The sequence below is a fragment of the Drosophila pseudoobscura genome, chromosome X, assembly GCF_009870125.1.
Source record: "Drosophila pseudoobscura strain MV-25-SWS-2005 chromosome X, UCI_Dpse_MV25, whole genome shotgun sequence".
NCBI classification, from domain to species: domain Eukaryota; kingdom Metazoa; phylum Arthropoda; class Insecta; order Diptera; family Drosophilidae; genus Drosophila; species Drosophila pseudoobscura.
The window spans coordinates 53,046,761-53,058,862 of NC_046683.1; the positions used below are offsets into that span (position 1 = coordinate 53,046,761).

The window sequence follows — 12,102 nt, forward strand, 5'->3', positions numbered from 1 at the left end:
GGAGCTGTCGTCGTCGTCGTCGTCGTCGGATCGTGGCGAGGCGATTCGAAATTAAGAAAAAGTAAGAGAAAGACTAGAAGGCAGAGTAGTGGCCTGGACAACACCGAAGAGTACATGCCCCGCAAGATGCTTCCCTGGGGAGACTCATTCGCGTTGAAGGAGTACAGATACCCGGCGATAGGGTATGCAGAAATCAAATCGAACCACGGACGCGTGTTGGTCTACCATATCTTTGACTCAATCTTGTGGCAGAGCCCCGTCCATGTCCGTGTCCCGGCCTGGACTGTCTTGGATTCGATCCGCAGCATGCGGCTTTCGGTCGGGCCGCAGATCTCTGGCTCTCCCTCTGTTTCTGGTGGCAGAGTGATGGCCGATGGCCGACAGGAGGGGGGCGGAGATAATTCCGAGTGAGTGCTGAGGGCGGTGATGATGAACCAAAGGTAAGGCATGGGCCATATACAATTGAGAGGCGGACGGCATTTCGTTCTGGTTCTGGGGGAAAAAAAACAACACAAAAAAAACAAGAGCTCTTTTCCCAAAGATCGGATCGGTTTGGCTTTGAGTTAACCAAAAAAAAAATTAAATTCCCCATCAAATGCAATAATTTAGTGACATACAAAATACGTTTGTATAGTATTCCATTCTAAATGGAACAAATAAATAAACCTGGCGCCAGACAAACCTCTGAATATTTATATTGTCTGCTAAACGGATTGGGTCTTCAAGATCTCTCCCTCATCCCCACAGCTAATTTATTCCAAAATACGGGAAATGCATAAATAAATAAGCCACACCGAGCTCCGACACTTGCAAAAATGAAACTAATGCCAACAACAACAACAAGAAAAAACCAACCCAAAAAAGCCAAAAGAGTCTAGATATATACCCTATCGCATAGGCATTTCATTAAGGGTTCTCCCACATATGTACCTCTCTTTTCTCGCTGTTAGGCACCCATGATACCCCTGTTTCGAAAAGAGTATCGAAACCGGGCCAAGATCGGTTGGAACGTTTGTTTTGCAGACATAAATCTCAAGAGCAAAACAACAGACAACAAAATGTGTGTGTGGAAGCCGCAGGGCTACAGGTCCACGGGTCCACGGGTCCATCAAAAGATTTCAAATTAATTCCCATAATTTTGTATAGCTTCTCTTTTTGGTTATTAATCGAAACGGGTTTTGTGTGTGTGTTTGCTTCTTTAAATTGCAATTCGGAACATTTCGATTGTAGGGGACATACGTTTCGGCCAGCCCGGTTCTGGTGGGGCTTTGTGTTTCTCTTTTGGCTTTTGGCAGACACTTGAGTGAGGTTTGACTGTCTCTGAGGCTGTCCGACGGTCCGACAGTCCCACTGTCTAGCTGTCTGGCTCGGCTTATGTGTTCATTTGTTTATCGCTGGGACAGTCGCAGGCGGCCCCAGAAACCAGTCCGAGCCCAGATGAAGTTCTATCGTAATTGCGTATAACTTTTGAGTACAATACATTAAGGTATAATTGTCAGACAGACTGGCAGCCCAATGGCACAGGCACAAGCCCCAAGCCCCAAGAATGGGGCAACAGCAGCATACAGAAGGGGCAGAAGCAGGCGAAGGGGCAGGGGCAGAACTTCAAAATGAGAAAGATGTTGTTTGCCGCTTTCTGGTGTTGGTGTTTGGGTATTTATTATATAAGCATGCGAAATTACGTAAGCACTTGTCGAGCACATGCCTTGCGGCATTAGTAATTCTCTTGCGGCCCCTGCCACCCCCCACCACGCGCCCCTGGCTGCCTGTTGCTGCCCCACGCGTCCGTTTCTGCCTGCAGTTATTAATGTGAGCATCGCCGACTCGTTTGAGGCCGAGTAATTACAGGCCCTATCCAACAGTTGATCTCTAAACCGAACAGGTACTATATCATGTGCCCTGATCTCTTCCTGAAGTCTCTCTCGCTCGCTCGCTCTCTCTCCCTCTCTCTGTCTCTTCTGTTTATTCGAGCATGAGGAATCGATTGGGGGGCATGAGATTGAAGCGTTTCAAATGGATTTATCTGCGAAGAAGGGCGTGGCTAAGGCCACATTCATTAGCCCCAGAACAGAATTGGAATTAAATCAGTGTAAAGTGGATTCAGAAGCTGTTCAATAGAGAACCGACGGATTCCACAAGTTTTATAGCGAAAATCGGGGTCACCACCCAGGAAATGTTGAACAAGTACCACTAAAAGGAAGTTCAAATCAGATGCTGTTCCTCTAAAGTATTTTTGAATGCCCTTCTATAGGTGTGGAAGGACTTCATCCCGAATATAACCATTTTAACGAACCAATATGCCTGTATCCAAGCACTATGTGATCTTCATCTGCTTGGCGCTGCTTCTAACAGGAGCCCATTCCTTTAAGGAAGTTCTTATCGTGGGCCGCAACGGGACAATGAGGTACGAGCCCGCCCCACTAACCCTAGAACAGATGCGCTCCTTTTCGGGGCTCTCAGAGCCGGAGCACTTGCGGCAGACAGTCCACAGGCTGGCAGCGAGGCGAGTCGTTGGTACTCCGGGACATGCCGCCGTGCGGGACTTCATCATCGACTCCCTTAGGGCGCTGGGATGGCACGTGAATCTGGACATTTTCAACGGACAAGTGCCGATCCTGGGTTCCGTGACGTTCCACAATATCGTGGCCAGGCTGAGCTGCAAGGCCAGGCGGTACCTGATGCTGGGCTGCCACTACGACAGCAAGTACTTGGCTCGATCAGAGTACGTGGGTGCCACGGATGCGGCCGTTTCCTGTGCCCTGATGCTCAACATGGCCCGAGTGCTGCGGAAGCAGCTGCGGGCCTTGCGGCAGGCCCAGATCGGCCTCCTGTTCGTGTTCTTTGATGGAAAGGAGGCCATCGGGAGTTGGTCCGACGAGGACTCGCTTTACGGCTCCCGTCACCTGGCGGACCTCATGTACGAGAGGGACCTGCTGGATAGCATAGACCTTTTCGTACTGCTCGACCGCGTTGGGGCCAAGGACATGTCCTTCTTCAGCCACGTTCCCAGCACGGTCGGATGGTTCCAGCGTTTGGTTCAACTGGAGCAGAAGCTGTCCAAAGCAGGACTGCTAAAAGCGCAGCGATCGTACTTCCAATTCATCGCCAGGGACGATCCACGGGACGATCATGTGCCGTTCCTCAGGCGCCAGGTGCCCGTTCTCCACCTGACAGCGGAGGAGTCCTCCACCCAGGTGTGGCACAAGGTCACCGATGTCGAGGGCAGAGTGGACTACGGCAGCACGGAGCAAGTGGCTCTGATTGTACGCCTGTTTGTCCTCGAATATCTGCTGTCGGCTCCGTCATCCTCCGGCCAGCTGCACCCCCCCTGCCCGGCCCTAGTCTCGACTCTCGCTGCTCTGTCTCTGTCGCTGCCTCTGCGTCTGTCCTGAGCAGACTTTTGACTTGTCCAGGCAACCGAATCGTATCAAATTTCCATCCATCCTTTGCTCGCCCCAAAAAAGCCACCAGAGAGCCACAGGCAACACTCGAAATTTATGTACGCTGCTCCTCTCTCGTTGAAAACAACACAAAAGTTAATTAAACTTGAAAATAATAAAAGCAAAGCAAAGCCATGCCGTACCCGACCAGAACAGGACAGACCAGGAGCAGGACAGGAACAGGAGCAGGAGGAGGAGGAGGAGGAGGAGGAGGAGGAGCAGAAATGGATGTGGAGTATAATGAAACACAAAAAGTGTACATCAGAGCCAGCGGGCACCAAATGGCTGACACGGGCACCGCCGAATGCACTGGCCAAAAAAACCCCATTCAAATAAATCAGAAATATTCTCCAGAATATTTTCCACAAAAGAGTTAATATAGTAGATGGTTTTTTATAGAAAATATTAGCATTTTCATCCCAAAATATTGAAATATCCTAGAGGTTGATGTTGCTTTCCCTCAGTGTGGCCATGGATATACATAGGTAAGAGGCAGGGGCAAGGGCGGCGCGGTGGCATGGTCATCATTAGCATATCGCCGACAGCGGCGCGAAAAAGGGTTCCATTTGAAATGTTAATCGCCAGCTGATGCTGGCCTGCGATTGCGCGAGCTGCGGCTGTGGCTGCGGCTGTGGCAGGGACGGTGGGGCAAGCACTGGGACTGGGACTGAGACTGGGGCATGGTGACGATGACTGCGTTGACACTGACAGGCCCTGGACCCCGCCCCACTGGATACATATCCCTGTCGTCGGACTTTATCTGCGGACTGCAATAAAAACGGACAATAATTAAAACTGGCAATGGGGCAGCGGTAGCAAATAGACCTGCCCTGCCCTGCCCTGCCCTGCCCTGCCCCACTCCCCCTCCAGCCCCGCAAAAGCATCACAATTGGCCAAGCGCGAAGGGTTTTCCCTGCTCCAGCTCAGGCCATGTGAATCGGGTGGACATTACGGGACATTTGTTCTTTGGACTTTGTTCGAAGAGTTTTCATATCATTTCTTACTTTCGTTTTTGTTTTTAATGGCAGCCAAAAGTTTCGTCCGGCTCTTACCCAACATTCATTAACAGTCTGCGGCCATTCGCCTAACCCTTTTCTGTTTAATCAACGAAAAATTGTACAATTCATACACACTCGTTAGCATACACACATATACAGTGCGTTTTATACATTTAAGGATACTCGTATTTGATATTGCTTTTTGAGTGATTTTATTCCAAGAACAAGTGATTGAATATGTTATTAAGCAATTAAAGAATAAATAAAACTAACCTTTTCATCTGCATTTCTCTACCTCATTCTGCTTTTTTTTTTGTTGTCGCGCGCGAATTCCCTAACACCGAAGCCAGCTCCGCGAACACACACACGAACACCGTTTAGCGGAGAGCAATGCCAATAAGAGCAAAAATTAGGAGTGTATATATGTATATTAGGTGAGGCTAGCCTCGCACGCACTTTGTATGCATATATATGCACAAGCCAAACGAGAGAGAGAGAGAACACACCTCAGCTGCTACTATTGAGCGACTTGCATGGAGAGCGCTCGCTTTTTTTCCTGCTTTCTTCTCTTCTTCGTTGCGCCTTTGCTCGCCACCACACAGCAGAAGATCTCGTGACCACATTTTGCACATGAAAAAAATGAATTAACGCAAAATATCAACAAAAAAAACACACACTTGTTGCACTTCACTTCTCTCACACATATTTCCGCAGTTTTTACCCTTTTCCATGCATTTTACACTTGATCACTGATTTTTTCTTGCTCTCATTGGACTTTGGGGACATATTAAGTGTTTATTCACTTCTAAACAGCAGGGCGACAGTTTTTCTGTAGGATTTTTCATTATTTCCCGACTTTTCACGCACCGAAACGCGGAGCTGACTTAAAAGCGCGCGCTTGGGCCGAAAGAAAATATGAATATGGGAGAGGGTGAGAGTGAGAGTGACAGATGCGTCGGTGGCTTAGTGCACGTTCCAATTCCAATGCTTCCAATGCTCTCTGGCTGCTCTCCATTCTAATGGCTCGCGTATTGGAAGTTTGCATTCTTGTTCTATTCTCCCTCTCTCCATGCAAAGGAAGATGGAACGTGACCTGTGCGTTGGAGTGCGATGGCGAGAAAAGTAAGAAGTGATGCTCTCTTTTTGCATGCTTATGAAAATAGTTTTTTGTTTCCCCTCTCCCGCAGCAAAGGGAATGCTGAACATTAATGTAACCTTTATCCCAATGGTCTTCGCATTACGAAACGCACTGTATGTCACAAAAATTATCACATTTTCCGGTTTGTTCGCTATTTGAATTTCAGCAGGTCTGGTCTGCGTTTTTTTCTTCTTCTTCTTTTTCCCCCTTTTTTCTTTTTTCTTCAAACAAATAACCGTAAAAATCTTTGCCATCCACATCGGCCGTAAAAAGGGGATTTCATTTTAATTGCATACGAATTTCTTTGCTTTTTTCATCTCTGTGTGTTGTTTTTTTTTGGCTCTTTTTGTGTGTGCGTGTGTGTGTGTGTATGTGTGTGTATTCGAGTGCGAGTGCATCAGCGGATGATATGGTAGAGTGTCCCTAACCCCTAGTCGGAGGCTTGAGCATCTTTGCGGAGCGGGAGGAGATGCTCTCCGCCGTGTGTTGACTTTTATAATTAAGCCTTTTGTGTACATTTCCAGTTGACGGAACCCCACCGGGCGGATGGGGAAGATCAACCCCCGGGGCGGTCGCGGGAGCGGGCACTCGACAATCCACCTGGGGAGGAGCATCATAAAAAGGATTTATTGTGCGCAATTAAAGAAAATATATTACCGAGTTCTCGGGTCCAAGTTCTCCTGTTTTTCTTCATGGATTTTGGAAAGTTCTTCACTCCCTTCCCCCACCACCGCCGAGGGGCCATTGAATTATGCAAAATCATTTAAATGCGTCGCCCCGAAAACTTTTACCAAACATTTCTACGCCGACTTAACCACTTTGGCATGTGTCCCAGATTCTTATTGTTATTGTTCTTGTTGTTGTTTGTCGTTTGCCGTAGAGCTTAAGTTCATAATGTTCATAGAGAGAGAGAGAGAGGGGGGGAGAGAGAGAGAGAGCGCGTCACGCTGGATACTCGCAGTGCTCCCAGCCAGAAGGGTGTCGTGTCCCGATTACAATTGCCAGGACACAATGGAGGCGGTGGCTGTGGCGGTGGCAAGAGGATGGGGGGAGCCGCAACCGTAGCCGGAGCCGGAGCCGGAGCCGGAGCCCTTTCCTTCCACATGCGTTGCCCGGGTTAATTGCTCAAGTTCAAAATTAAAATATTTATTACAATGAAAAACTTTGGCACTTTCGCGACGCCAACGTGACGAACAAAAGGAGCAGCTTACGAGTGAGTTCCCTTCTTGCCTCCTGCCTCCTGCCCCATGCCCCATGCCAGCCCATCCCCTTGCCACATGAGAGTTGTTTAATTTGTTTTCCGCTTACCGTGTGTTTGTGTTTGTGTGGGTTTACGCACACACACGCACACACACACATGAGGAGGCTCTTGAAAGGTGAACAATGGAACTTACATGCAAGTACGAGTATAAGAAGTGAAATTATTTCAGAAAAGTGCCAGGAAGCCGTCTTCTAATTGACATTGCAATGGGATTTCCCCATGAGAGTGTGTGCCCTGCCATTCATTTCCAGATGGTTACTTCTCGGGTGGATCGATTCGGTGGGATTCGGCATTCGCTTCGTTCCATTAATTTGAATCAGCGTCTCAGCTTTCTCATTACATCGTACCACACGCCCAAGAGGCACTGAAGGAAGCAGGTATCGTCATTTTTACACACACAGATCCGAAAATTTCGATTTTTTCTTCTCGCTCACTCCCCAACGAGAACGAGAAGATTACTGCGGTGAATACTGGATGAATATTGTGGATTCATTTAGGAATCTATCGACTAAAACCTGAAGCCTGAAATCTAAGGATATTGGATGTATATGATGTGCCATACGTGATTAGAGATTAATCGCATCTGGGAAACATTTCCTGTACCCCAAATATGTACTAATTTTTATCCAAGATACCATTTTCCATTGGTTAGATATTTTTCCATACGATATTTTACGTTTTCACAATAACAAATCGAATTGAATTCATTCAATAGCCGTAATAAGGCTTGAACTCCCTGGCTATTGGTTTGATTATGGGCAATACGATTATTTTCAGGCCTTCCCGCCATTCATGGGCTGGCTCTGATCTCTCTCCGCATTTAATAAGCCTGCCAGTCAGCCAGCCCCGTCCATAATTGCCGTAATCCCCTGCCACCCCGCATGTGAATGGGCTGCCCTGCCGTCTAGATAGCCATTAGAACAGGTGTTGCCAGCGGCATTGTGGCCGGATTCAATTCCCTTCAATCTGCCGTGAAGATACTCGTCTCGCAAACAAAAAAACAAAAAAAAAAAAGAGAGGAAAGACAGGCCGGAGCTTGTTTGGAAAAGCTTTAAACATGTAACATGCGGCGCCTTTTCATCATCCTTTGCCCCCCTCCCCACCAACCTTCTCGGTTTTTCTCTTGTCTACACAGTCCCACTCTGTGCATCGTCTCGATTATCATTTGAGTGTATTGAAAATTTGAAACGCATGAATAGTCAGGGCCGGATCGTCCTGGGGCTAAACGAGACGGTCGGTGCCTGGGCCAAGGCATTCCAAGGGTTTATCTGCGCACTCCAGTCGGATGGGGGTGGGGGGGTGGAGGTGCTGGGGCGGATATGGCCAAACACATCCGTTGGCAGATGTTTTTCACATAGCTCAAAGCACACCCCCCACAAAACACACACACACACACTCACATTGGTATACCCTTCCAAAGAATCGAATAACTTTGTCATACCTTTCGATGTCTATAAAGACCTCTCCTACAGCTCCTCCAGTCGCCAGATCTCGAGCTCCTAAGTATAGTCCCTGTATAATATTCTCCACAAAATGTAATTTAGTTTATATTTCCCTAAAATTAGTTAGGGCATTCCGCGTTCGATGTGTGTGCCCCCAACAGTGCCCCCGCGCGTTGCACCCATTAACTTTGCCGCTGCTCAGAAGTGAAACAGCAGCAGCGGTGGCGGAGGCGGTGGCGGAGGCGGAGGCAGCAACGTGAATGAGCAAGTGTTGCGGAAATGATTTGGTAGCTCCAGTCCCTGGGCTCCCCGGGCTGCCCCCGAGCTCCCCCGGGCACCTCTGACCACCGCACACCCCGTTTTTCGGCATCATGCCCGTACATTTTCATCTTCGTTCACGACCTCTTCATGATTGAAAAGTGTTTTGTTTTTGTTTCGGCTGCAAAATTGAAGTTTTCTATTATCTTTATCTGGCGGGCAACATGCGGTGCGGCTGGCTCTGGTTCGTATCTGGTGGTTGGGTGGGTGGCTGGAGGGTTGAGGGGTTGCTCGCTGCTGGTTGTGCGGTTGCAAGTGCATGTGCAGCTGCCCCACGACAGCATCCTTCGTGTAGACCAATCTTCCAGTTGGTTTTGCATCGATGGCGCATCTAATGTAATGATGGCAATGCTTTTTATTTTATTTTTATTTCAAAATTGTCACAAATTCCATGCAACGTAATGCCAGGGCTGTAAATAATACCAAAGAATAGTTAATGATTTCTATATCGGGGGTCTTCCTTCTAATGATAACCTGCAAGCTCTTTGAAGTCTGGAAACTGATCAAGTTTTGACGTCGAATAATTAGTAAGCAACTCAGACCCCAATTGAACTCTAGCAAATGGCATGAATAATATAGAAAGCTGTAGTTATATATATGGATCTTTCGAGGCTGGATTCTTACTAGATCTACCATCTGGGTTAACCCAAACGACCCCCAACGGGGACACGCATAGGCCAGTATGGCCCTTAGTTATCCCGATAATATATGAACCATCACCATATATAATATACTCGTAATATTTCAAGAAATTTATCTTTTGCTTACGTATTTGTAGCAAACGTATAACCCTCAGATCAGCAGAGAACCCATTCTTATCCAGAGAACCCATCCTAATCCAGAGAACCCATCCTTATCCATTAATAAGGAGTCTTCGCCTATGACTAAGACTGTACATTAAGTCCATTGCGGACTTTAAAATATTACATTACTGCCATTACAAGAAAGGCCTTACAGCAGTTCCACATCTGACGCCTTTCTCTCGAAGGTAAATGGGTATATTACAATATATTCGTATGATTTTCCGCTTTGACCTCACTTTTTAATATGCAGAACTATGACTGAACTGTAGTTCAGGCCCTAAATCCCTGAGTTGAAGCTGAATGTGAGTTATGCATCTCTGATCCAAGCCTATCAATAATTTCCGACCTGAGTGGGCAAGCTGTATGAAAATAACTCATTAGCCAACGAACAACAGAGAACAGGGAAAGCGTGAAAATTGAATTGAATAAAGCAAAATCATTAAAATCAATCAGCTGTCGGCATAGGAGAGTGCACTGCTCACGTACACGTGTCCAACACTGGTTGGCACCACACAAGTGCACGGCACAACATGTGAGTGTTTTGAGAACAAGGATAATCGTGAGGCGGCTAGCCTCGAATGGGAGGACTATACACGATCCGTCATCATGGATCAGCATCAATAGCCGATTCGAGCTATGTCTTTCTCAGAGGCTATAAGAACTAGAGCAGACTCCAGATGTGATATTGCACTGTCACAAAGCCCTTACTGTAGCACCTGTCCTTGTCCAGTGTATCAGAAATTGTCTAAAGTCTGCTGACTGAGAATCGGATATAAACGTAGAGCTGCGGTCCTTGCCGCAGCCCAAGAATCAACTTGATGGGTATTGGAAAGATCTTTTTTGCACCCCTAGAAAGTCACGGGAGAAACACAGAGGCTAGTCCTAGTTGACGGCATAAGCTATATAACATTTAAGTCGGAAGATGGAAATTGGCAGGATGCTTAAAGCTGGCCGAAGCTGTTTCTGCGTTCTTTTTTGTCGCATGAAAACTTTTTCACAAAGCCCGAAGGCGGCATACCTAGTCCATCCCTTACTGCCGCTGCTGCCATATCCTTTAGCTACTTTCTGCTCCTCCACACTGCACACACTGCACCATCATCATCATCATCATCATCGTCATCAGCCCCGTCATCGTGCCGCCCTCCCCCCGACCGCCGCTCGTTCGTCATTATCGGGCCGGAGAAGCGCTGCTGTCATTACTTTTTATGCCCCAGCAACATGATGCACTTGCCCCCATGTGGGCCGAGCGCGGTCGGAAGAGTTTTTGGTGGCATGGGTGGTGGCATGGGCGGCGGTGGTGGTGGCTGACTGGCAGTTAAAATATAATTTCAGGAAAGAAATCATCATAGAGCCGCACACAGACGGAGGCAGAAGCCCAGAAGCCCAAGCGTGGAGAGGCACTAAAAGTAAAACATCAAAGTGAATGCCGTGGCCACCGTGGCGGTGGCAGGAGCAGGAGACGCACATACACTGTACAAAATTATATATGCTACTTAAAGACAAAATGGTACAAAATCTCAAGTTTGCCCCGACATATCTTCAGATACAGCCATGGTAAGGAAACGAATGAAAAATCCTACGAAAGGTCATACAATTCTACTTTCAACCCATTAAGTCTTTTGGATTTCGGTGCTGCGAATTCCATGTACAAATTATGAAAGTGTAATGACAATTCGAACTATTAGTATATGATCTTTACATCCAGTCCTATACCTAGTTTTGGAACTGACTGACGTCTCCGTAATATGTAGACGAAGTATTCGAATCCGGGATCTGTGAAGGTACACATATACCATCTCCTGTCTGTCTCCTATATAGGAAAATCTGCCATGTATCGGAACCTTTGGAGAGAATTTTTGTCTAATTTTTGTGATAGTTTTCTCTATGACTTTTTTTTTGCAGTGTTGCAAAGACTGTGCTTGTCACAGCTCAAGCGAGCTGCAGAGACAGAGACAGAGAAAGAGAAAGAGACAACCCTCAAAGTTCCGTCCGGACTCCATGCACCGCAGCCCCACACTCCAAAAACTCCGGAGTGGTCTGGCAGTTGTTGAGGGAATGTTGAATGGAAGAGAACGACGCATTTACGTATCCCTCCCACGCACAGCCATGTTTCATTTTTTGTACTCACGAGTATCTGTGCATGTGGAGCCCCTGAGACATCAACCGTTTGAATGCGTAATTGATTTAGCAGCAAACAAAAAACAAAAACCCCTTCGTAGCCACGGCCCCCCCGCTCTTTCTGGCGATCCGTCAATCCGTTTAAAGTCGTTGGCTAATTAAGTTGCGCCCCAAAGTGGCAGCAAAGGACTCGAGCCTTTTTTTTCCGCTATCGTTTCTGCCATAAATGAGGCTTTCCCGGGCCCCAGCCCCGCCCAAAGGCCACCCCCAGGCGATTTCAATTGGGAGTGCTCGGGGAATAAGTTTACGATCGCTGCTGGGTTTTTCTTCGTTTCTTTTTTTTCACTTAATTTTTCCTGCACTGCTTCCCCTGCTGCTCCTGCTCCTGCCACTGCTGATGCTCCTGCTCTGTGCTCTGCCTGGTGGGACATTAATTTTTATGTCGTCGAAAGGCATTTAAAATAAATTTTGGTAAAGAAAAATAAAATATAATTCGGCGAGGCAGCAGCCGTTAAAAAGTAGACACCAGCCGCGTTTAACTATAAAAAAACGAATACACACATCTAGCACCACAGATACTCGTA

At 47.3% G+C, this 12,102-nt stretch overlaps 1 protein-coding gene and 1 long non-coding RNA gene across 2 annotated transcripts; both read left to right on the forward strand.

Moving 5' to 3' along the window:
• The first annotated feature begins 2,275 nt into the window (after positions 1–2,275).
• LOC4813648 (glutaminyl-peptide cyclotransferase-like protein) lies at positions 2,276–3,817 on the forward strand. Its single transcript, XM_033382118.1, has one exon. It carries the CDS (start codon positions 2,298–2,300, stop codon positions 3,390–3,392), a length of 1,095 nt encoding a protein of 364 aa, XP_033238009.1. The 5' UTR covers positions 2,276–2,297; the 3' UTR covers positions 3,393–3,817.
• A 6,896-nt stretch (positions 3,818–10,713) lies between these two features.
• Positions 10,714–11,608, forward strand: LOC117184458 (uncharacterized). Its single transcript, XR_004469826.1, has 2 exons — positions 10,714–10,954; positions 11,303–11,608. It is a non-coding gene; the product is annotated as an uncharacterized lncRNA (long non-coding RNA).
• The last annotated feature ends 494 nt before the right edge of the window (positions 11,609–12,102 follow it).

Bases quoted from the DNA above. Each gene is read 5' to 3' on its own strand.
- LOC4813648 (XM_033382118.1), top strand. From the start codon at position 2,298: ATGCCTGTATCCAAGCACTATGTGATCTTCATCTGCTTGGCGCTGCTT.